This window comes from Anastrepha ludens, chromosome 4 (assembly GCF_028408465.1).
Source record: "Anastrepha ludens isolate Willacy chromosome 4, idAnaLude1.1, whole genome shotgun sequence".
Classification (NCBI taxonomy): Eukaryota; Metazoa; Arthropoda; class Insecta; order Diptera; family Tephritidae; genus Anastrepha; species Anastrepha ludens.
This window is the reverse complement of record NC_071500.1, coordinates 56292562-56317825: the sequence shown is the minus strand read 5'-3', so window position 1 is coordinate 56317825 and position 25264 is coordinate 56292562. Positions and strand designations below refer to the sequence as shown.

General features: G+C 37.3%; 5 protein-coding genes across 6 annotated transcripts; 2 read left to right on the top strand and 3 right to left on the bottom strand.

Moving 5' to 3' along the window:
* Window positions 1-1206: 1206 nt before the first annotated feature.
* Window positions 1207-6668, bottom strand: LOC128862422 (protein nutcracker). 2 transcript variants are annotated; one of them, XM_054101029.1, is made up of 2 exons: window positions 6547-6668; window positions 1207-2013 (listed from the first exon to the last, which is right to left on the bottom strand). In XM_054101029.1, exons 1-2 carry the CDS (start codon window positions 6554-6556, stop codon window positions 1265-1267), a joined length of 759 nt encoding a protein of 252 aa, XP_053957004.1. In that variant the 5' UTR covers window positions 6557-6668; the 3' UTR covers window positions 1207-1264. The 2 variants fall into 2 exon arrangements, with proteins under 2 accessions (XP_053957004.1, XP_053957005.1); XM_054101030.1 differs by having other exon boundaries at window positions 6339-6667.
* A 2604-nt stretch (window positions 6669-9272) lies between these two features.
* LOC128862420 (cytochrome c1, heme protein, mitochondrial) lies at window positions 9273-11441 on the top strand. Its single transcript, XM_054101026.1, has 6 exons — window positions 9273-9431; window positions 9846-9893; window positions 10185-10333; window positions 10399-10531; window positions 10601-10894; window positions 10962-11441. Exons 1-6 carry the CDS (start codon window positions 9279-9281, stop codon window positions 11187-11189), a joined length of 1005 nt encoding a protein of 334 aa, XP_053957001.1. The 5' UTR covers window positions 9273-9278; the 3' UTR covers window positions 11190-11441.
* A 1319-nt stretch (window positions 11442-12760) lies between these two features.
* On the bottom strand, window positions 12761-15936 carry LOC128862421 (ubiquitin-conjugating enzyme E2 variant 2). The gene is made up of 4 exons (XM_054101028.1): window positions 15816-15936; window positions 13840-13982; window positions 13648-13773; window positions 12761-13560 (listed from the first exon to the last, which is right to left on the bottom strand). Exons 1-4 carry the CDS (start codon window positions 15832-15834, stop codon window positions 13420-13422), a joined length of 429 nt encoding a protein of 142 aa, XP_053957003.1. The 5' UTR covers window positions 15835-15936; the 3' UTR covers window positions 12761-13419.
* A 3583-nt stretch (window positions 15937-19519) lies between these two features.
* Window positions 19520-21695, top strand: LOC128862419 (tektin-B1). Its single transcript, XM_054101025.1, has 4 exons — window positions 19520-20234; window positions 20314-20745; window positions 20973-21195; window positions 21249-21695. The coding sequence occupies exons 1-4, from the start codon at window positions 20023-20025 to the stop codon at window positions 21681-21683; spliced, it is 1302 nt and encodes a 433-aa protein (XP_053957000.1). The 5' UTR covers window positions 19520-20022; the 3' UTR covers window positions 21684-21695.
* A 168-nt stretch (window positions 21696-21863) lies between these two features.
* Window positions 21864-24222, bottom strand: LOC128862418 (protein arginine N-methyltransferase 7). The gene is made up of 3 exons (XM_054101024.1): window positions 22453-24222; window positions 22247-22401; window positions 21864-22180 (listed from the first exon to the last, which is right to left on the bottom strand). The coding sequence occupies exons 1-3, from the start codon at window positions 24145-24147 to the stop codon at window positions 21907-21909; spliced, it is 2124 nt and encodes a 707-aa protein (XP_053956999.1). The 5' UTR covers window positions 24148-24222; the 3' UTR covers window positions 21864-21906.
* Window positions 24223-25264: the final 1042 nt, after the last annotated feature.

Genomic DNA, 25264 nt, shown 5'->3' with positions numbered 1-25264 from the left:
CCAAATCCAAACTATCTTATCAATCCGTCGATTTGATATATGGCCGCACTGGCAAGATGCTAACACCAACTTTCTTCAGAAACGCCGACTATGATCAAACACGAATACTTATTAAACCGCCCTCGTATATCGGATTCATTCTAAAATTCCCACAGATTCATTCTAAAAAATCCCTTTGCTAGTTTAAGATCCTCTTTCGGCTTTTCTTGCCCAAGAACGAGCCCTCGGTGATGCTTTCAAAAATCATAAGTCATCTCAATATCCTCTTTCGACTCACTACTCCTTGAAATATTGATAGCTTCTGTCTTACCAAACCCTCTAATGTTTTTGTTGTTGTAACAGCATAAACATTCCCGCACATATACAAGGAATGCTGCTGTAGTGACAGTCCTTGGCCGGATATAAATCCGGGTCGTTCCGGTTACGTAAAACCGACTGTCGGGGAAACGCAAACCCTCTACTCTTTTGGTCTGCTTTAGAATAAGCATCGAAATCCCTGCTTATTGCAGCTAAGGAAATCTATTTTTCTAGCTCCTCTGTACAAAAAAAAACCACGCTTAGATACGAGGCTTTTGAATTCGAACATCTAGATACAGTAACAGGAGTGCTAAGGAGTGTTTTTCACTAAAAATCTCAATTTCGTAAAAAATTAAGTTACGAGGTTAAAACAGAAAGGCGACGATTTTTCTTTGAATTTCAAAATAACACCTCTTATTGGAAAACCCTTTCTTTCACCTACCTACCTACAGATACTAACGCATATTGCATTGTTTCCTTTGAATTTTTCAGCGACAAATTGAACAAAGATTTCCTAAAGCTGGTCGAGAAAGCGAAAAGGTCAGACCTGTGGGGCAAAATGGCGAACAATATGATTACGGTCAATGCTGATGCACCTAATTTTTATGGACTTGGTTGAGAAGTACTAAAGAGTTCCATCACAGCTCTCAGTATGAAAAAGTGTACACAAATAAAACGGGAAATTAACCTTAATAGTTTCTACTGACACATAACATAGCGGATAGTCGATATGTTCAAAGAGCAGATAACTTTTTACGCGAAAACCTCGACCAAGTTTAGTGGAGGTAAACAAAAACCCTCTAGCTGTTCGGAAAAAAATTTCCACAACTGAGATCACCTGATTATAAAACTAGTAAAAATGTTTGTTATTGTCAATTTTCAAAGTCAAAGATATTATATTAATTTGTATTGTTTTTATTTTCAATAGCTTTTGTTATTACATATGAATGTATGTACAGTATAAGCATTAAGAAGGCTTCGAAATAATTGTCGATGTAAATATAAATATTTCCTCGGATATGGATTTATTTACTTGCCAAAGCTTGACGCGTTCAACTGGGAGTAAATACTTGTATATCCGAAATCGAAGCTCTCGTGGAATTCCCAAAAAGCTCGGCTGCGGAAAAGCATCTATCAATGTCAGCTGACTATTACGCATCGGCATGAGTACTTCATTGCGCAATTGCAACCGCAGTTGATCTAACTTCTGATAGCATTTTTCTATTGAATGCCGATTTTCTGAATGTGATATTACGTAACGCCCAATGGATAGACAGCTGCTGCGACCCAACAATTGTGTCGAAGGATGTGGTGTTAGTGTGATCAACATAAAGTCACCCGTTACTATTGCAGATAGCACAGCCTTCAAATCACTCATATCATCTTGGTCTAATTTAACACTTGTGATGAAATTTTCAGTGAAATATGTTTCATGTGGTGAATCGTATTTATAAGTGGGCTGTTGACTGCAACATATCTTTACATTCTTCTTGTGAAATGTTGACCAAGAATCCACAGGAAATAAACTTTTCAAGTTATTCATAAATAAATTCTCCGGTATGAATCCAGTGTGTAGTGCAATGACATGCACGGCCAGGTACAGAAGATGCGCCTGAGAGAGTGGCTTTTTATCGAGTAACTGAAAAATTTCATTCAGGCTCTCTAGCATTAGTTCAAGCGAATCTTCTGTGTCGTTCTTTTCCATATCGGTTGAGTCTGAAATCATACATGAGAAAAAATCCATTTGAATTCTACAACGATATGATAAATTACTTTTAATTTTGTTAAATTCTATGCAAGCATTCAAATATTTTCTAAAGTAAAGCTAAAAAGCATTAATATACACTTGTGCTCGCATAATTAAGTCACTTTATCTTTTTACAATATTCGCAATATTTTGGTTTATTTTTTCAAGAATTTTTTATTAAAATGTAGTTCGTTGTATCTATAACAAAAAGCTATAATGCGCATATTTGGAAGTATTTTATATGAAAGAAGATTGTCAACATCGCATGCAAAAAAAAATAGTCAAAATTGTGGAATAGTGGAATAAGTGGTTCTCCCACTGATGAATATTCCTCGCAGTGAAAAACGAGTAAGGCTGGAGAGATAATCAATCGTTCACTTTGGAACACAAGCCATCTATGTCAATGCCGGGCGCTATCATCGCGCAATCGTCAACTTAGGAGACCAATGAAACTCGCTCTGGTGGTTGAGGAAGCTTGGAAATATGGAAGATGAAAAGCAAGGATGAAAGAACACCATCCTGCGGCACTCCTTGTTCAATCTTCCTCTAATTAACAGATGATTGCCGACCACACAGTTAGTTCGCAGACCACCTCTTCTGTTGAATATCACCTTGTAGCGTAGAAAGCTGACTGTAACGAAAGATTTCAATAGGTCCAACACTACTATGACGGTGCTCTCGCAGTGAAGGTTTTGGTGAAGCCCATGGTTAATCTTCGATTTTATGGCGATGATGAAGCCATGCTGATGTGAAGTGCGGAAGTAGGAAGGTCTCAAGTGTCTGCACTATTGAGGAACTGAGAGTTATCGGGCGATAAGACTCCCCGTGGTGGGCTTCCCAGGTTCCGATAGTGTGATCACTGTACCTGCTTTCCACTTGACAGGAATTATGAGAGTGGTAAAGAACAAACTGAAGACCCTTGTGAGGTATTTGTGAGAAAATTTTTCAGCATCAGCATGTTAGTCCCGCCAGGGCCAAAGGCTTTGGAAGCTTTCGCTTTCCCGATAACTATGTGTACTTCATCGCTGGAGAAAGTAAACGGTGCATGGTTGTTTCGCAGTTTATGCAACCGTTTAGTAGGACGACGACCAAAAGTTATTGCCACCCTGTCATTGTGCTTCGTCGGTTTCGACAACGACCTTACGGTGGGTCAAAGTCCGCTCACACCAGAGGTGAAGTTGAATTTCGTCAAATGCTGAACCCATTTAATCCGCTTTGTTGGATAACTAGTTGCCGAATCTTCAAGTTGGTCTCCGGAATCGGCCTAACAGTCATGCTCGTTTGCTAGAAGAGCTACTTCAGCTGGAAAATTTGCACGTATTCCCCGGAGCCTACCTTCCGCGTTCGCCTATGCGCACATCAGTGATAATGGGAAGAGCGGCGATGTGTCCCCAGTGAATTTCGCAACGACACAATCAGATTCATTAAAATTAATATATGTACATAGGAGCGATGATTCGCGTAAATTAAGTCGACAGGTGTTTCAATCGAAAAAATAATGGGCAAATGGTCCATTAATCAAACCAGCATTAGCAATTGTTAGATCAGGCCAGCTGCCGCTCGTGAAAATGTGTATTTAATTTTAATTAGCGAGACATAGGAAATCGAAAACTTTAAACCATTTTTCTTGAATTTTTAATTTCTTAGTTTCCAGCAAATTAGTAGTAGACAACGACTGAGGGTTGCTATACAGATTGCAAAACTACAGATTCTTTTATTCTAGATAAATTTTAACTTTTTTAATACAAATTTACCATCCATGGTAGACCATTAATTTTTGATATCCCTGTTAGCCAGTACACCCTGTTAAAAGTTCTCCAATCCACTGCTAGAACAGCTAACTTACAGGGTTCGGCACTTGAAGTGTAACTAACTTCAGAACGACTAAATAAAAGTCTAAAGTATTTTTTACAAGCGCGCGGAAGCATTTTGACGAGAGTAAATGCGAAAAAAGAAAATCAGTAATGGATTTCAGATGTAATAGTGTGATTGCATAAAATTTGGCTGGAAAATAACAACCAGCAATTGTTCGTGAGCTCGTGCATCTTAAAATAAATAAAGTATTTGTTTATCACACCATTACTCCTTAAATGATTCTGGTAGCATCGCGAAACGTCACGTGGAATGGTTCAAAAAGTGAAGAAGCGACTTGGTCGAAATCCTCGACGAAGTGTCAATCAAATGGCGAAAGAACTGAAAATATCTGACCGTAACGTAAGCGACCGGGTTTATTTGACCGACCATTACTACGAGAATTTGCCCGCCATAGATAATGGTTTGGGCTACTGTAACCGCAAATGGGTGGTACCCAATCCGTTTCAACGAGCCTGGTGTCAAGGTAAATGCGAAATATTAGCTGGAAAGTATTCTGGAGGTTGCTTTAAAGCCGTGGACAGACAAACATTTCGGTGGCGGACCATGGACGTTTCAACAGGACTCGGCTCCGTCTCACAAAGCTCGAGTAGACCAAGAATAGCTAAAAAACAACGTTCCGAACTTCATAACGTCCGGTGGATTATTCTCTTTGGGCCATTTTGGAGAGCACGGTCCGAGCTAAAAGAGTCACCAGTCTTGAAGCGCCATATTCGGGCAGCTTGCGATTCCTTTCTGTACCGTCTCAAGGCAACAGTCAAGGCAAGAGTGGTCATATCGAGCAAAAGTAAATTGATTCTTAATTTCGCATTTTTTACTTTGAATGGAATAATAGTAATTTTCCATACTAAATTTATGGCATTTTTAATTGGTTACACTTCGAGTGTCGGACCCTGTATTTTAAATTATAGTTCGTGATGTCGATGTATTGGGAGGTTGAATTAGTTTTAAAGGTTTTTTTCGAAGATTTGGGGCTTTATTGTGAAAAAACGGTACAAAATATTTTATTTGAAGTATTGGCCATCGCTAGCTACAACTTTCGCCCATCTTTCGGGCAATTTCCGGATGCCGTTTCTCCAAAATTCTGGCCGCTGCTTGGCTATCCATGACTCAACCCATATTTTGGTAGCCTCGTACGAGTAGAACCGCTGGTCCGCCAAATCGAGACTCATATGCCGGAACAAATGATAATCGGAGGGAGCTATGTCTGGACTATACGGCGGGTGGGGTAACACTTCCCAGCCAAGCGTTCCAAGGTATTTTTTGACAGGTTGAGCAACATGCGGCCGAGCGTTGTCATGTTGTAAAATAACCTTGTCGTGCCTTTTTACCGTTTTCGGCCGTTTTTCTTTCAATGCCCGGCTTAAACGCATCAATTGCAGTCGGTAACGATCCCCCGTGATTGTTTCGCCCGGTTGGAGCAGCTCAAAATATACGACGCCGACCTGATCCCACCAAATGCAGAGCATGATTTTCTTGCCGTGAATATTCTGCTTGGCCGCGATAAAGTGATAAATAGCGCCATCTGTGTGTCACCTTTAAAACTAATTCAACCTCCCAATACGTTAGGGGGAATACCCGAAACGTTAAGTTTTATTGGTTAACTGCATTATTCCACGGCACATTACACAGATAGCAACAGTAGAGCAAAAATAACAATAGTAATATACTTTGTTTTTACTTTTCATCCTTATAAAGTTAAATCTATAAATTGATAGTTCAGTGTAACTTCAATAAAAATTTTAAATTTACCAAGTAAATGCAATGGAGCAATATCAAAATTGCAACCTTACAGCTGCTATCTACTGTTTAAAGTGCTTTGTATTTTACCCATCTGACAATTTAACCTTAATTAAAAAAAAACGAATTGTAATTCGGCTAACGATCTATTAATAAGATTAGAAATTTGATAGATGTAATGAAGGAATAAAACCTTTTCGTAATATTTTCCTAGATAATTCATAATAAAAGACAAAGTTGATATTCATAACAAAGGGACAAAATTGACATGAATAAATTCATTAAAAAATGTATGAATGAATAAGCGCACAGTTTTATGTGCCTTTATGAAATAATTGCGTACAAAATGAGTGCTACCAAGTTTCTAATTTTCTTGAAACGCATGATACTTATACGCAAATACTTATACATGTAAAAAGCAGGAAATGTTTCATATCCATTATCTAATCACTTAAATAAGAAATTAATGCATGTAAGCGCCCTGTTAATAATTACTGACAGCTTGTAAAATACATCCCTGTTAAAATAGCCTACAATGAGCATTCCAAAGAGAGTTGTGGTTTAACCAGAGAACGTTGATTGTATGTAATGTATAATCAATGTTCTCTGGTTTAACCTGTCATATAAAATAAACATTACTACAAAATGAATCAGCCACTTTTCTTGTATATACTATACTTACGAAATAAGATAAGTGCGTACACACATAAATGCAAACAGCATAAAAACAAATTTCACAAGATCTACGTAGTGGGTAAATGGATCTCGCTCCAAATTTTATATTTCGATAGTGCAGTGTTTTACAATAATGACTGCGGATAGGATGAGCTTATTATGAATATTCTCATATTATACCAGTAGTTTTGTTTAAATATAAAGATAGATATTACCATTCCTCATGAACAGTTTTTCACGTATTAACGAACTTTCAATAGAAATCTGCTTTAAAAACAAAATATGTATGTAAATATGTATGTTTATTAGTCAACTCAAGCTCACATTTTAATGACAGTGCTTTCAAAGTTTCTTTATCCTATGCCTCTACAAGCAATTATCCATAGCAATGGTGCTTGGGTCCGCAATATATTTTCAGTGAAGATCAACAAAATCGAAGTGAATATCTCTTTAATCATTGTTTGTAATGAAATATAATTTTGGTGATTTTTATTTAAATTTCAGTGAAAAGTTCTTAGCGACATCTATACTGGCTTAGTTTTATTTTTCTTAACATTCGTCAGAAAATTTTTATAATCTTACTTTTACTTTTGTGGGGGAAAATTTAAATTCGACGTCAGCTAGATAAACGTTGAAAGATACTCCTAACATTTCTGACGTTTGCAAACCAGTGAAATCGTTTTATTTGGTTTTTTGTTTTCATTCAAATAAATTAAAAGTCAAATATATTTTAATTTAAAAATGATGATAATATTTAGGTTTTAAGTCAGCGAATCTATTAAATGTCATATCAGTAGACCAGCTGTTTTTTTTCGGCCTGTACTGTACGAGGTCAGAATAAAATGAAATAACTTCAACATACACCACGATCGCTAGTATTCCAGCCTGCCAAACGACCGTAGGGAACAGCTTTTCGCGGAGTAGATAGACGATTCGACATTCAGCACTTTAAAGACAACGCCCCCACCAGGTTAGTGAGTAATTGCAGCAGCTCGCCTGAACTAACAGGGCGATTATGCTATCCCTGGCATCAGACCATTAAATCATAAACGACGCCTTAGCCGTCTTCCCCACCCTACCGATGTGCTCGTTTCGAACTATGCGAAGCAGCCATTCTAGTAAACGAGCGTGATTGCCTACACCAGGCCAATTCCGTTGATCCCCGAATAAGCGATGTCAACTTGAAGATTCGGCAACTGGTTACCCAACATTTGGTCCGCCTATGTTGGGTGGTGGAGCACCTGAAGATTTGCAACTTCTTCTTTGGTATTAGCAAGATCTGGTAATAATATGTGTGACTTGTGTTCTAAAATGAACTCTCCAGCATTTCTCACTTTTTTCTTGCGAAGAATTTCTAGCATTCCTCCACTGTTAGCAGAACAACCATGAGATGCCTCCTGATGTCTTCTCTACAACACCGTCACAAGGAGGCTTCCGAGCTCCCGGTCAAGGACCACTTGTTCAACAAGCAATTTCTGATTGGGTTTACCACAGGAATCATCCCTGTACAGGTGCTTTGCTAGAGTTTGAGCCACCTCCTAAGTGAGTAAGAAGAGATGAGTCTCTTCAACTACGCCGACAAGATCCAGAACCAAACACATCTGCAATTACTGGATGGAACAGTATATAGACAGACATTAAACAACATTAATCGGGTTACTCTCACCAACTTCCTGAGCTCCCGACGTTCGGGGCATTATCAGAGTCCACCTATCACCCATTGCAGACGAAGAGCCTCAGCTGTCGCGTAACTTTCGCTCAATTACGTTCTGGATATTGTAGCAAGTTAAACTCGTACCTATCCAGAATCGGACTCCACATTCTCAATATATGTCCGACATGTGAAAGTATATCGGACTATACTAACCACCTATTCACAGGCCCTCTCAAGCCCACTCACCTAACACCTCTCTCCCTATGGACTCAACCTGTCAAAACAGCACGTTTCCTAGGCCTACCATTATATGAGTGAGACGATAACAATCGGTGACTACACTGCGCCTGAACTGCTAAAACAATAACAACAAGGTTGGGCTTACCAGAGAGGGGTGGCGTTGCAGTTGTGTTAGAGAAATGTGAAAATGCGAACAAGAATGAAAGAAATTACAGAAGCAGCTCATGAATAAATTGCACAAATATGACGTCACTCTCATGGCGTTTCTTCCCAATTCCCTGAGAGCATAATAGCGATGCAAGATGTGCACTATCTTTCTATTCCCTATATCGTTATCTGATGTCGATGTAATTGTATATATTATCGTTATCTTTTTATTAATGAAGCAGCCATCCAGGAGGAAGTGGAGTTTAATATGGATGGATGGATAATTGGGTCAAAGGAGTGAGAGTGAAAATGTGTTTCGTCAGAAAAGATGATTTTGATTTGTTTTCAATAAACGATTGAGCTACACAACATAAACTTCAGAAATAAATTTGCAACATTTCCCAACGTTTTCATTTCATTCCTCTGAGATATGTCAAAATAGCATATGAGTATTTGGGATCGGGTAATAAAAAATATGCTCATATCTTGATTTTATTTGTGAAAAATATTTTATTGCACCTAATCCAAGAATGGTAGAAAACAATATCATGGATTCCCAAGTGCCGTCAGTACAGAAAATAAATAAACAAAAAGAATAGGCAGACTAAGCGAAAGTGAGTGGAAACTGCACTTGCATACCTTTATTTGCATTATTTGTTTATTTTCTGTTTTGGCGTCACTTAATTGTTAAATCCTCTACAAATAAAGTCGCAGTTTTCGGCCTGTACGCCTGTTACGCCTGTATATTCTGTATCGTTAGTCTAACCTTAATTTAGATTTAGGTACCTCTAATGGCGGACATTTTCAAATGGAATTAGTACGAGTGGAAATGTCAAAAGTGATAACTAGAAAGCTGAATTGTCAAACGAAGAATAAAATTGATGTGCACATATGAGTTGTGTGTGTATGTATGCGTCTATGTCAATTGGCCAGTTTCGAATTTTCTTTCATCCTTCAAAAAGTCTTATTGTACCTCCACTAGCCACGATGGCGGCGAATTTAGGAAGAATTTGTGGCTCTAAATTATTGGGAACTTCAGCTTCAGTTGGTCTTCAACAGGTACATAATCCATTTAACAGTCTGATTTAAACAATCACAAAATTTCGTAAGAAATGCCGTATAAAAAACATTGGTTTTCTGAGATGTCAAATTTTGCAATGCGTGAAAAAAATTATTTCTTTTGTAGAAATTTTAAAATATAACTTAAAATTTATTAGGCAATGTTGACTCTCTGCATAATGTAGAAAAATTGTGTTTGTTGTGATTGTTATCGGGAGTTTATATCACTAAGTTCATGGCTGGAAAGTTTTTCTTGCGGTGCTTACATAACCAGGCAATTCTGTGGCAATATTAAAGTGCTTTATAAAGTGTATTATTTCACATGTTTCTTCGATCGAATGTGTTTATTAAAGCTTTTTAAAACATAATATTCTAATTTTTGAGATTTTAATCAAACTTTTTGTTTATTTTCAGGCCAAACAGCTGTCGACTACCAAGGCATGGACGAATGGACAGAAGAAGGTTTGGTTAACTGATTTTTTAATGGCTCCGTCATTTTACTGTATGAAAGAAGTTTTACGTGAGAATCTTGTATCCCTACACTTAGTGTGTAATATTGTGCTAATCAAATGTTTATTCCTGCTGTATGTCATAATGCCAATATCTACATAACCTCAATGTTCTGTAGGGTGAAGTGGGTGGTGGTGCACTAGTTTTGCAAAAACATAAATTCGAATGAACAATCTATAATGTTAAATAGTGAATTACGTAAGCTTCTGTCTAATCCATTATTGTATTTTATTTATAATATAGCTCATAGTATCGGTTGGTGCTATCACCGGCGGCTTGGGAGCTCTGCTATTTGCCTTGGAGAGCTCGGTTGAAGCATCTGGGACAGAAGTGCATCCACCAGCTATGCCATGGAGCCATAAGGGTATTCTCTCTTCACTGGACCATCAAAGGTAAGACAGATTCCAATGTATGTATATACCTAAACATAAAAACTGATGCTCAAAACATATTTCAGTATCCGCCGCGGCTACGAAGTGTACAAGCAGGTTTGCTCTGCCTGCCACTCGATGCATTACATAGCTTATCGTAATTTGGTTGGTGTTTCCCACACCGAAGCAGAAGCTAAGGCAGAAGCTGAACAAATAATGGTAAAATATTTTTGTTTATTTTCTAGTAATAAATATATTTTAGAACTTTATTTTTTCTAACAAATATAGGTAAAAGATGGTCCCGACGATACCGGAAACTACTATGAACGCCCGGGCAAACTTTCTGATTATTTCCCCTCACCATATCCGAACGAAGAGGCTGCTCGGGCTGCTAATAACGGTGCTTATCCACCAGATTTGAGCTACATTGTGTCAGCACGTAAAGGCGGTGAAGATTATGTATTTTCGTTGCTTACTGGTTACTATGATGCACCAGCCGGTGTGGTGCTGCGCGAAGGACAGTACTTTAACCCGTACTTCCCTGGCGGTGCTATTTCCATGGCTCAAGTCTTGTACAATGAGGTATAAGGATAAATAGTTTAAACATGAACTGGTTCATTGTTTTTATCGAATTTTTTTTATTATAAAGGTTATTGAATACTCTGATGGTACCCCACCAACAACGAGTCAATTAGCTAAGGACGTAGCTACCTTCCTTAAATGGACTTCAGAGCCAGAACATGATGACCGCAAGATGCTTACAATTAAGGCCTTTGGTATCCTTGCCTTTTTGGGTATAATTACATATTACATCAAGAGACACAAGTGGTCTACTTTGAAATCTAGAAAGATCGTTTTTACACCAAAGGAAAAGTAAATGCGATCCCAAATAAAAAATATAAAGCATTAAAACAGCAGATTATGTATACAAAATATACATAACCACACAACCATCGCCGTCGGCTAAAAAAAGCGCAAACTTCACTGCGGGGAGAAATTATTGGCAGCAATCAAAACTCCCAAAGATCTAAGAAAAATTGTTACAATTTAAACTAAAGATTACATTTAACGTAATGATTAAAATAAACAAATAAATCTACAAATAAAATGCTAAAGATACGACAAAATATTCGGTGTTTTTTCCTAATAATTGTTCTGTATCGGCTCGAAAAGCTTTCCAATTTTCTAGATATTATCGCTCCGATTGATGACAATGTAATTAAAGGCATATCATTTCATATCAACATCATAAATTCCTATAGTTCCAGTGTAGAACTTAGGTGTAACTTTATCCGTGGGCGGAATTAAAACGCTAATTTTTGTTGTAACAGTGTAAAACATTACCCAAACATCTTTGGGGAATGCTGCTGAAATGACTGCTCGGCCGGATTTCAATCCTCTTGTTCTCGGCAATGTATGTATGACTCGAAGAAGGAAAGCGAAGACTCTTACGATTCATACTTCCCACTTTTGATAAGTGCTGCTCAGCAGACATTCCTTGCCCGAATCATTCCGACGACATTATAACACTTTATCTGTCATTTCTTGATTTCACCCACCATTTAATATTATCGCGTTGATGAACCTCTAGTATTTAAGTCAAGGGATTGTGCGCCAGAACTGTGCCCCAGATATTAAAGCTACAGCTAAGGCATCGGCAAAGCAATTTTAGCTGTGTGTGCTAATAATCTTGTAGATCTATACATCACTAATTATTTTCAATACTTCGTGAAAGGTTTTCTAAATCTGTTTAGTATGTACATGCAAAATAACAGCTATGTACGTATTTTATTGCAAAAGTAGCGCATAGTTCATGAACGTCATGCACAATACTAAAACCTTATTACGTCAAACATTTATTGAGTGGTGTTAAGTTTACCTACTTCTAGCAAACACCAAAGTGTTGAATATCAAAAGCTCCGCCAGCCAATTAATCGTATGAAACCATAACACACAATTGTAGAAATTATTTTTAGATTTTGGTTTTTAATGCATTTATTTATGTTTTAAGTTTATTTTTTTATAGTAATTAAGGAAAAGAATCTTAACGAAAATGGGAATTTCCTTATTAGAAGCCAAATGTGAATGCACCATTCTGTACAGTCACTTTATACTTCATTCAAGTTCGGATTTCTACTGAGTTTGATGTTTTTCGAAAAAATTCGAATGCCAAAGAATTACAAATAAAAGCGAAAAACACGATCGATTTAACTTGAGTGAGCAAATTAAGATATTTTTTGAACATTAATATCTATAACGAGCAACAAATTTTGCTTTTAAGAACAGAACAAAAAAAAAATAAACAATTTTAAATGCAGCAGCTGTGCCGCTCCATCGGAAAATTGCCTGCTGTGTGTGTTGCACTATAGATGGTGTTTTGCTGTTTGGTGCTTATATCATTTGTGTTCAATATTTGAAGCTTCATATAAATGCACGCTTTCAACCGGCTGAATGTTAACATCGTTTACTACTTTATTTCGTTTCATTGACGTTGCATAATTACTTAGCAGCACATAGAACATATTTCGCTTTTCTTTCGTATCTATTGTTGAATTAATATTTCATTAATTAATAAATATTTTATGCATTTATAATTTTAATCGTTATGCAAGTTTTCCTTCCTTCGGCCGTGTGTGTGTTATAGGCGTGTGATACTAGTGTATATGTTGTTAATGAATTCGTAAGATACTATGTTTGTTTGTTTCACATATTTCGTCACTACTGTAGTTCTTTTCTTAATCTTCAAGTGTTCGCCTAAATTTCACTTGATTGTGTGATTAAGTTTATCATATATTCCCTTCTTAGTTACTTATTATTTGTTTAAATTTCTTCCACTTATTATTACTATTTTTGTTACTTTATTTCTTTGATGTTTCCTTTTTGCGATTTAACTTGATTAATTAAATTTAAAAGCATGATAATAATAATAACACGTTCTCATAGGAGAAGACGTTGAAGTGGTGGCGACTTATACAACGACGACGACGTTTACGTTGAAGATTTATGACTTCGTTTTTCGGCAACTTTGATGACAGCAACTGCAGGACAACAGCAGCAGCAACGGCAACTGTTGCTGAATTGCCAGTAACGACAATTGAGGTGATCAACTAAAAAACGCTGCCTTCTGGTGGTTGCGCCAATTTAAGATTCTCTTTGCATGTCATGATTCTACGTATTTCTTGAAGCATTGACTTTATAGTGTATTCCCGATTCCATCTGGATAGCATGGGCACTAATCTGTGATCAACCTAGTATATTTACCAAGCAAGACATTAAATTAGAAAGTTTAACTCCGCACATAGATATTGAATATAGCCATGATCACACAGACTTACCACACCATTGCTCTGATTAATGCAGTTTATATTAATCCTTGTCAGAAACCGTATTGCGGGCGGTTCATCAGGATATCTATCGCCGCATTCAATTTTCAGTGAATACATTCTATTTTCATAGGGGGTCTGTTGGAAAGATGCAAAAGAGTCAATCGTATTCGCAATGTGTGGAATGCTTATATGTATACTTACTCTGGGAGGGCCTATTATCATGCCGATCCAGTGTGTTAGAGTCATGTCATCGTCGTTTTCGAGACCCCAGGAAATCGTCCCATCACCAACACCTTTTTGACCTTGATCCAACTCTTCCAGCAAGCGAAAATTTCGCGGAACCACTGCAAATATATAAGAAAATTTATTATAGGGAAATTAGCATGCAGAGTATTCTTTAAAACGATGTGTGTACTAATATATTAAACAAGCAGGTACATATTGAAGACATGGGGCTGCCGTAGGTGAGTCGGTTGGTGCGTGACTACCATTCAGGAGTGCGTAGGTTCGAATATCTGTGCATGAACAACTAAAAGAATAAGTTTTTTCTAAAAGTGGTCGCCCCTCGGCAGGCAATGGCTAGCCTCCGAGAGTATTTCTGCCACGAAAAACCCACATTTGCCGTTCTGAGTCGGCTTAAAACTGTAGGTCAACAACATCAGGACGCACACAACAAATAGGAAGAGCTAGGCCAAACCCCTAACAGAAATGTACGCACCAATTATTTATTTTTTTACATATACATATTATACATATTAAGGATCTAACTTTTTTATTATTGACCATTTCCGTTTCTAAGAAAATGTTCTTCTTCAAGTCTAAACATTACGGCAAATCTTAAGTTTTTTTCGGAGTATTTTATATTGTAACATCCACTTTAGATCCTCTATCTCTTGTACACTATAAAATTTCTGATGTCGAAACTTCTTAACGGGAACTCAAATAAGAAAGAAAGAATATTTTATATAAAGAAATAATATAAATAACTCCCTTCCCAATTCTACGAAAGTATTCATTTTTATTCTCTTTAGATTATCTTCTTCTAATCTGGGAATTTTATAAATGCATTAACAAGGTGTTATATTCACGCAACTGTCAATGAGTCATTAGTACTAGAAAACATTGGTTGGGGGGAGTAATGGGAGCATCAAGCTGAACGTGAGAGTTACTTTGATGCACATATATGCACACATAATAAAAAAATATTTAAATAGTTTAAAGAATATTTTAAAACTTATGCATATTAGTTCCAACTAATAAGAACCAGATTACCGGAACGTTTGGTTCATTTACGCATATTATACATTTTGGTGGAGGCATAAATAACAAAATGTATTTACAAAAATTCATAGCCAGTGATGTTTGAATCGCGGCTGCTATTACTCCCTGTTCGCGGACTGATGAACCGAAGCATGGACCTATGTTTAACGTTGCGCGCTATTAAACTGCATTGTTTTATGGATACACTTCAATTTCTAATCTAATTAAATAAGACCTTAAGTGTGTGGCATGAGTATAGTGGTGGAATAAAAGCAACATAAGAAAAATTGGCACATCAACCGGAACCAAAGGCTGGATGAACTAAGCAAAGAATAAAAACCACAAAAAGTGTCGTGAAAATGTCAAGTCATTGAGATTATGGAATTGATGAAAGTACTTATTCAAGTTTCATGCCTGATTTGTTAAATTTCTTGCCTTAAAATTGCGCCCTGACAATTGACATCGGTCCATTTATCGACCAACTTAAAGCATAATAATTATTGGTTTCTTGATTTTTAACCCCCTCCCCAACCCTTACAATTTTTTGTCTGTACATGTTGGTATGGTCATCAAAAATATATACCCACAAAATACGTGAGCACTTTCATTTATTACAAGACCAAAACCAATTTATATTCCGCAATCAGCAGTATGCTACGGCTTTTAAAAGCTTCACATTTTATATTCCTCATTGCTGTCAGCGAGTGGAAATGTGAAAAATCAAAAATCCAGCCAAAAAAAAAACTAGCAAAGCCTCCGCAGCTCGCTATGGTACGTCACATGTTTTACAAAGGTTCCAACAAAACCTTCTCCTCGCACAGTAAAGTGAAATCAAAATTTACACAAGCCACTTTAAAATACTTTTAATGCACAATAATACGCGATTTTTTCTAATTTTTCACGAGAAAATTTCTTACCAACACCGGTGCTCGCCATTGTGGACTTTTGATATTTTTGTTCCACCTTCTTCGCTCTTTGCCTTTTTGCTCACCGTTAACTTTTTTTCTTCTTGTCGTCGTCGAATGTTTCCAGCAATGTCGCGTTAAGTGGCACCACTCACCGATTTGGCTTATTCGTTTTCTCTTGTGCTTCACCTGCGGCAATAATTCCGGGTGTGTAGTTTTTCTAATTAGTTGTTTCTTTCACACTTACAGGCGTCTTGCATAGATGCACGACAATAACAATTGCATGAGCAATGACTGAACAAAGTTGCCAAGGTGCAACCGGCGCTGTTTCATTCGACATATCAATTAAAGTAAAATTGCTAGTTTCGAAAAAGTTCAATATATTAGCAAAATTTATGGCGTGCCGGATATTTTCTCTACATTTTGTTCAAACTTTTGCTGCACTTCTCAACAATAAGAGTTGCCCAGTTCCCAATGTTTATGTAATCCATTGGTTGACAGTCAAAAAGTGGTGCCATTTCTATGTACGTGGGTGCCGCACATAATAGCCGGCTGAAATAAAGGGAACATGGATGGCACACACAACATACTCAAAACAAGATTCAGACGATTATTGATACAGATGAAAAAACTGTAAATAATAAACGCTTTCAAGAACTAATCAATTATAAAGGTTATCAATTTTTTTGCAAAAAGTTTTAAAAATATCTTAAAAATAGGAGCTTTTCTAATTTACTTCATATGATTTTATATTCACTGGTAAGTACTACAAATTACAAAAGGCTATGCTGCCAAACTCGTAGCAAGAAACAAAACGATCAGAACTGATTATAACTTGAACCCAAGACAAATTGAGTACGGGAAGTAGTGTCCCAATACAGTTATTTTGTTTTTCGTGATTTTGACAACTCTGATCTCAGGTCCCTTTCCAATACGAAACAATCGACAAAATAAACAAAAGGAGGCGAAATTACATCTTTGGGAAAATTCAGAGAATGGCTTGGTAATATTGTGGCTTGTGAGATTTAAACTAAACAAATCAATGAAATCGAAGTGCCGTATGTTAAATTTTTGAAAAGAAAATCCATTGCGTACTTGATATCCACCTGAGTACTTGCATGAAGGTCACGAGTACGAAAAGTACTCAGTACTTTAACAAGCTATCGGAAAATTCAAGTACATATTTTAAAGTACGTTCATATATGCAGTGATTACCAATAAATCCCCAAAAATTACATTACTGTTCACATATTGCAGATTAGACAGTCAGCTGTTAACACTATTGTATAAGCCTTTTCTTCATAGAAATTAATGGAATATCTTAGTATTGCTGATTTGCTTAATTATTATTAAAGGTATGAAGAAAATTCAAAGAGAAGCAATATGAGGAAACCGCAAACGACGTAATACATTTTATAATAAACAATAGCATACCAAACCATCCATGGACAGACGCTTTTCTCTATTATATGAATGCATAATTAATATCTAATAAAAATGTTATTAGAATTCTGTCTACAAATCTCTTACCTTTGGTGACGGTCATATAATTTAGTTTTTACTTTGACCTTTCTCCTTACATTCGTAATAATAATTGTCGATAGCAAGGGTTGTACGGAAAAAAGGATCGGATTTCGAGACAGAAAATTTGGGTAATCTCGCTTTTTAATTACGGATTGGGAGTTAAGCACAAAAAAGTAGATGATCTAGTTATATGTGAACCTGTTATTAGACTTCTCAATTTGTAGTGGCATACTTTTTCTTCAATTTAATAAAACAACCAGGCACATTTATTCCTTCTGTAAACGTTCCCACGACAGTCGGTTCTACGTAACCGGAACGACCCGGATTTATATCCGGCCAAGGACTGTCACTTCAGCAGTATTCCTCGTATATGCACGGGGAATGTTTATGCTGCTACAACAACATTCCTTCTGTAAAGGAATAAGGAATTTATTCCTTCTGTAAAGGCACAATTACGTTCAGGATATTGTAGCAGGTTAAACTCCTATCTATCTAGAATCGACCCCGACATACCAAACATATGTCCGGCATGCGAAGGCACCCCGCACGACACTAACCACCTTTTCACATGCCCCCTAAAACCGACTCATCTAACACCCCTCTCCCTCTGGACCAATCCCGTCGAAACAGCATGTTTCCTGGGCCTACCCCTAGATGAGCTAGACGAAGATGACAGGTGATATACCCGACACTGGCGGGGCTACTATTACTGTTAACAAACAAACATATTCCTTCTGTAAATACAAAATTACCTGATTTACTAGATTAAATTTTATTTTAACTAGAACGAAAAGCAAAGGGACGCTCTCACTTGAATACATATGTATGTATGTATGTACATAAGTTTATCGGTGTGAAAATCACCATATGCAGACAAAGAATCTCAGAATATGGAAGTTGGACGTATAATAAAAAATCGGAGCCTTATTTTCTGCCTATTAACTCTAATCCCATGTCCCAAGTACTTTGCCCTTATCCTGGACGACTAAATTAATTGGAAAAAGAAGTCTGATGGAACCCTTCTTAAAGCAATTAAGACCCTCTTAGAGTGCAAGCGTTTAGAAGGAGAATCCTATGTTATTGGAAGGATATAACCAAAAGAGATTTAATCATCTTATGCTTGATTGGCGCGAAAACCATCCAGTGGTAGTTTTGTTTGTAGAGGAAGAACTTTACTACTCAATTGCCTACTTAGCCCAAAGTAGCACTTGTTGGCAGGTGAGATTCTTCGTTGGATTTCAATGCTGGCATTATTATCGGTGTTAATGTTGGTTCCTAGATAAATGACGTCTCTTACAACTTCAAAATCATAACTGTCAACAGTGACGTAAGTGCCGATACGAGAGTGCGTCGACTGTTTGTTTAATGACAGGAGGTACTTCGTTTTGTCCTCGTTCACCACCAGACCCATTCGCTTTGCTGTTTTATCCACTTTGGAAAAGGCAGAACTATCAGCGCGATTGTTAAGGTCGATGTTGCCAATATTATCGGCATACGCCAACAATTGTACGCTCTTATAAAATATTGTTCCTGACCGATTAAGTTCTGCGGCTCATATGCATGATCACACAGCCGCGGGTCACCCTCTCGGAAACCTCGTTTTGTATCAAACGGCTCGGATAGGCCCTTGCCCTTGGAGGATGGTTCCATTTGTAGAAGTCCACCCAAGTGAGGAAAGCCTCTGATCACCATTCACCGTTGCCAGAACGACTCTTCTGCACAGAACGACGGTTCTGGCTAGGTTCCTAACATTCGTTTGTGATCCTCCTGACCAACCACATAAAGTATCTATCTATCTATCTCTATAGATCACTGTAGATAGTTACGCTCGGCATATATTCCACTGACTCTTGTCATTTCGGCCACCACTCCCCTGAATCTTCCACACCTGCTTCTCGAATGCGAAGCCAAATCGAAAAAGAACAGCAAGACATTCCCCATACATGTGCGAGGGTGCTGCCGGAGTGACAGTCCTTGGCCAGATATATAGTAAATCCGGGTCGTTCCGGTAACGTAGGACGGACTGTCGGGAGGACAGATATTTGGGCTTGGTACGGCCAGAAGAAAGGCACTTTCTTTCCAACCAAGCTCCACCCTAGGCTTATTGAGGTGGCTTGGCTGAGATGAGTTACTACGCTCATCTAATTTCAGAATATGTACATATGCAATTTTGTTCCAAATAACCATTCATGCTTACTTGCATACATGTACATACATGTGGGTGGTCTGTGTTGGATTTGTTTAAATTGTTTACCTTAGAACACAAAATTTGTTCTAGACAACAAATTAGTGCTGCTACGACAACCGACAACCGCATTGGAACTACTCCCTATTCATAGGTTTCCACCGGATACCAATAAAAAAAAAACACAAAGTTTGCTTAACAAACAAGCGATTTAGGTGGAAAATTGCTCTGAGAGAATTTTATACACACCTACTTACATATACTGTTAATAGTTTTCTTTTCCGCATTCCTGTAGCAAGCCATTTGCTTTCTATGCAATACAATTGAATCGAAGTAATTCTATGTTTCGACACATCTCGAATATATCATAAGCAGTTTTAGAACGATTTTTTCGAGTTTCTCAGATATCTAAATTGAAGTTTTAACAAATAACGAGTTATTTCATATAAATAGTACCAAAATAATTTTTTTATATCAATCAACAAATATTTTAATATAATACATTTAAATATGGCTCATCATACCGTCATAACAATGGAGAAACCGCTACAACATTTGGCATTGTCCGATTGGAATGCTCGTGTTAATCAGCTTCGAAATGTGGCTGACGCAAGACGGAGTGATGCTTTCAATATTCGACATAGTTCACGCACTCTGCGAAATGAGACACGCATCGCGGGCGACTGGACCAATTACGAAACTAACGAGGCGTTGGCCGATCGGTACGTACATTTGTATATAAGCGTAGGGATACCTGAAAATTTTTATTTTTTATCATATGTATGTATCATATTATTTCAGTATCGCAGAGCTGGCGCGTTGGCGTGAAACAATTGCTAGAACATTGGAACGCATTGTGCGCGAAATAAAAATGCTGGAGGAAGAGAAGGCATCCACGGAACGTGAGCTTGAGGCAATGCAAACTCCTATTAGTGTTGTTGCTGAATGTCTAACAATGCGGGACTGTCGATTAGGCTCTGAATTGACCTATGACGATGCTGATACCGAAATCAAGAATGAGTTGGCTGTGATCGAGAACAATCAACATCTTCTTGCCGATCAATGTCAGAAAGCTTGGGAAAAGCTCAGAAGATTAGATGAGGTAAAATTCAAACTTGGCTTAGAGGTTGGAAATAAAGCTGAAGCCGAAGAATTGGACGTAGCACAGCTGGATTTGAATAAATTTGCCTCAAATATTACCTATAAACCTGATCCTTTGCGCAATCCAAAAAAGTAAGGGGAAATTTCTATCTATAGATAGAACACAGTTCATTATTACATACCTTATGTTTATAATAATTTGCGATAATTAGTTTCTCCAAACTTAATGCATTTGCAATAACGGATTTTTCGTTTTGCTTTTCAAATCCTCAAAAACGCAATATGTACATATATTTTCCTATGACTTTAAACAGAGGAAGTGAATAAGTCAATTTTTTTTTTTTTTGAATATTTTATAGCTGTTGCACTTACCAAGGGTGGCTAGAGCATACAAAAAATATAAAACAAATGGCCGAAAACGAATTGGCTGACACATACGCTATAAGAGAGTCATTATTCGTTTGCCGTGAGAAGGCACGCAACATGTTGATAACACAACAGGAAAGGGCAGAACACACCATACGCAAGCGTATCTTCGAGACGCAACGTGCCCGTAACGAGCTTCAATGGCAGCAAATGAAAGTAAGTCAATACAATTTGAATACTCTTTTTACTCTTTTCAATGCCCTTTTCAGATGAAAGAAGAAATGGAGAGAGCTGTGTGTGATATTAAAACTTTGGAGCAAGCATTGAGAGATAAAACCGATGGACTGAAACTAGCCGAAACGCGTTTGGAGAACCGTGCACAGCGTTCTGGTATGGAACTGTGTCTAGATGAGGCTCATGAGCAACTTTGCTTGGAGGTGCAAAAGCTTCAAACGATACGACGTCGCTTAATGGATAAAATCGATGAGGCTAAAGCAAATTATAACCTATTGGAAGAACATGCACAGAAAATCGATGTTGATCTGGAGAACAAACAGCATTCTTTAATGACCGATATTCGCGCTTTAGATTTACGCCAACGTTTGAAAGGTGGCGAATTTGGTCAAAAGCAGGCATCACCGAGTGCTCAGACTGACCGTAACATTGTGCTGACGCAAATGGAACAGGAAATACCAAAAAATTAGTTGTTCTTTGTGTTTTCACAATTTTATCTGATTATTGGTTTGAATACATAAGTACATATAATTTTTATTGTACATATATGTTATATACATATGTATGTAAATTTAATTGTGCAAATGAAATAAAAATACTTATATTATACAATTTGAATAAGAGCATTTAAATTTACAACTAAACTTACTCTATCCTGCACGGTTGGTTTGATGAGGTGAAACTGTTGCTCGATTAACTCGTTGGGAGGTTATTCACATTAAAATCCAATTCAAATTTACTTGATTTCGGTTTATAAAGTAATGTCCACCGTACGCTGCTCTTTCGATTAAACACTGGGTAACTCTCGTCAAATAAGTGCACACCTTGTCGAACAAACATATCCCATTTAATAAAGTTCCCTGGTACAATTGATTCTACAGGTCCAGTGCTTACAAACGACTTTGGACTACCAACACCATCGATATTCCAATCAACCCAAAGCGCGATGCCATTGCAAGAGGCGTCACTAAATAAACAATATTGTGTATAAATATGAACTTCCAAGGTGTATGATTGTTAATATGAAATCTACCTTTCTATTGTGATGAGTCCGTTTGTGGAGTATTCATTGTTAAAATCTTGAAAGTTAATATGTAAAACTTCTTGAGGTGTAGCTAATGCTTTGCAAGGATATTCCCAAAGCGGGTGCGCTTCAATTTTGCTATCAGGTAATGTTGATCTCGCTTTCTGTAAATAATTTTCGTTTTTAAAATATTCGTAATAAAAGTTTAAACGAACCTTAATCATTTCGTCGAATATGCTCAAGTCGAATCCTTCACATTGATTCACAGGTGAACGTATTTTATGCAGGTCGGTGAATTGCACAGGAACTGCAAATATTTTAGCGGAATGTGGTGATATTTGCACTGTTGGCGACAGTTTGTCCACGATTTTTTGCAAAAGTTGACCAAACAGAAAATTGTCCCATGGCAAGATAGCGGATAGAAAGTATGGCTCGGCAAATATATGGGTTAGATGTGGCAATTTGATTTCCTCGAGATTATTTAAATTTCCGACAAACTCCACGTTTTCTAAGTTGTTGCTTTGTGCAACGGAATTCATGAATCGTCTCGAAAAAGAGTTCTTTTCGCATAGAACTACGGAAGTGACTCCCATTTTTGCTATAGCCAACCCCAAAATACAACTATCCCCAATGCAAAGAACTTTCGAGTTTTTGGTTAAGTTCTCTTCTAAATAGTTTAGATACCTTTTGTTGCGCACAGACTGATTTAGTTGACCAATACGTGAATGGGAATAGGCAAGGTGAAAATTGCACGTACACGCGTGGCGTGGTACCTCTTTCTTCCCTGACGTCAGTGTGGTATGCACATCAAACCAAAGGGAGTATTCGTCATGGTTACAATTAAGCACAAATTTCTCACCACTTCTAGATATTTGTAATGGTTTTGGGATGTAGTATATCGCCTGCATCCAATGATCTCGCCAAGGAATAACATCTGTTTCTTCCTTGTAATCGGGATGTGCCCAATATGGAGCACAACTTAATGTGTCCTCATCTTTAGAATACATTTGTATATCCCACCAATAGAACACGATATCGGTTGACCCTGGTTGCAATGCATTCACTTCTAACAAATGCTGCCTTTGTGTATGTCTCCTTATCTTTTGATTGAAATTAAATTCAAATATTTCTAATGGTTTTGTGAGTGGACGGAAGTGGTCTAAGCTTAGTTGAGAAAGTTGTACATCATGCACCGCCGCTTCTCCCTTACAATCTAGTACGTCTTTGGGTGGTTTTAGCAGTATGTTGCCATCTAAATCAGCAACAATTTTCATAGCATTCCATTGAGAGGCAAGTGTCGATTGCACTACTTGTGCATAGCATGTTGCCTTTGCAGGTATACAAACTACGTCATCCGTTAGCAGTTCATCATGCGCGTGGTTGTATATACCAATTGCTCCCTCGCCTATTAACTCCGTATCCAATAATTCGGCGACTAATAGGTTTGCCCTTTGCGGCATGTCCTTTCCAACACGCATCTCAGTTGAGCGTTTCTTCACAAGACGTACCTTGTCACTAAATCCGTTTGCCGCAAATATGCGCTGCGCACAATTCGCCATGGGCATAAATGCTTCACACGCGGTAACCGTGTCAGCACCGGCAGTTAAAGCCATCATTGATAATATGCCTGTCCCAGTGCCAATATCCAAAACGTGCACTTCGTGTCCGTCTGCGTGCATCCGCGCTATGGCTTTTCGCAGTGCTTCATAATATTTTTGATTGCGTTCACGATCGTGCAACATATCACCAAAGCCGGTACATGTTAACTCCATTTGGTAATCATAGTCATTGTCATGTACAGCCCATTCATTACAGCCTGTCAATGGATTTATAACTTGAGTAAATACTGCCATGGGATAACGTGCGTGGCGAAATGTTGTCAAAATATTTTGCAGCAATTGGACTCGCATGTGAAAACAATGCAAAATAAAAAAGACTTGTATTTTACGAACAGCTGATTTGTATAAAATTGGAACAAACCAGTTACCATGTATGTGCATATATACAAATCGTTCACACGTACGACTTGTCAAAAATATCATAAAATTGTGGTTATGTCGTTGGTTGCAAGTGATTATTTCATTAGTCGTGTTCGACAATACAAAAATTTGTAGTAATTATTCCTAATTTTTGTTAGTAGGCGTTCGTTAAAGTGAAAAAATTCCATCACTCAAAAATTGAGAGAGTAAAGTAACAGTTCGATGTAAGAGAGACCTTCGTTTTGTGCTGGCAAATATTATCCATCGGGAAAACATATGATCTGAGAGCATATGACTGTACCTTTTGAAAACAAATTAATTATTGTGGAACCTGGTCTTTTGTGCACTTTTGTCTTGTGCGCCAGATTGAAATTTGTTGATTATAGTGAGGTACGATAAAATGTAATATTTATAATAACAAAAAACGAGAAGTTATAAAGTATGTTTTTGGTAATTTTTTAGACAACGTAAAAATGTGTAAACATTTCCAGCTGATATGTCTTCTTTTCAGTTTTGCAAGAGATGGCCAATTTTGCGTTGATTCTCGGTTATTATTTTAATATTTTCTCAGATATATATCTTATTTAAGATTTGACCTCGACAAAGAAATAATTTTCTGATGGCCTAAAAATAAAATTTATTTTAGCTATCCTCCGTGGATAAGAAAACCTCTTTCACCAAAGCAGATTCCATAAAATCTGAGAAATTTTTTTGCAAAATCCACCAATACGGATACTAATCTATCGCTTTATATAGCCAATAATTTCTTAATATATTTTTAATTCTTCTTATTTTTTTAAGTAATTGCAATAAAACTTCTGGGAAATATTTTGTCCGTCGACTTTCAGACGCGAAAATTTCCAAATATGTTCCAAATCGTTCGACATCAATATGCCAAGGGATGCCATATAAGAATTAAAGATTTATTTATATAGTTAATATGAGTGCGACCCTGCGAAAGCAATTGTTCGATGATTTAATCTGCAGTATGCGCACCCTACACCAACCTGACATTTAATTTAGTTAACAAAAGTTAATATAAATCATA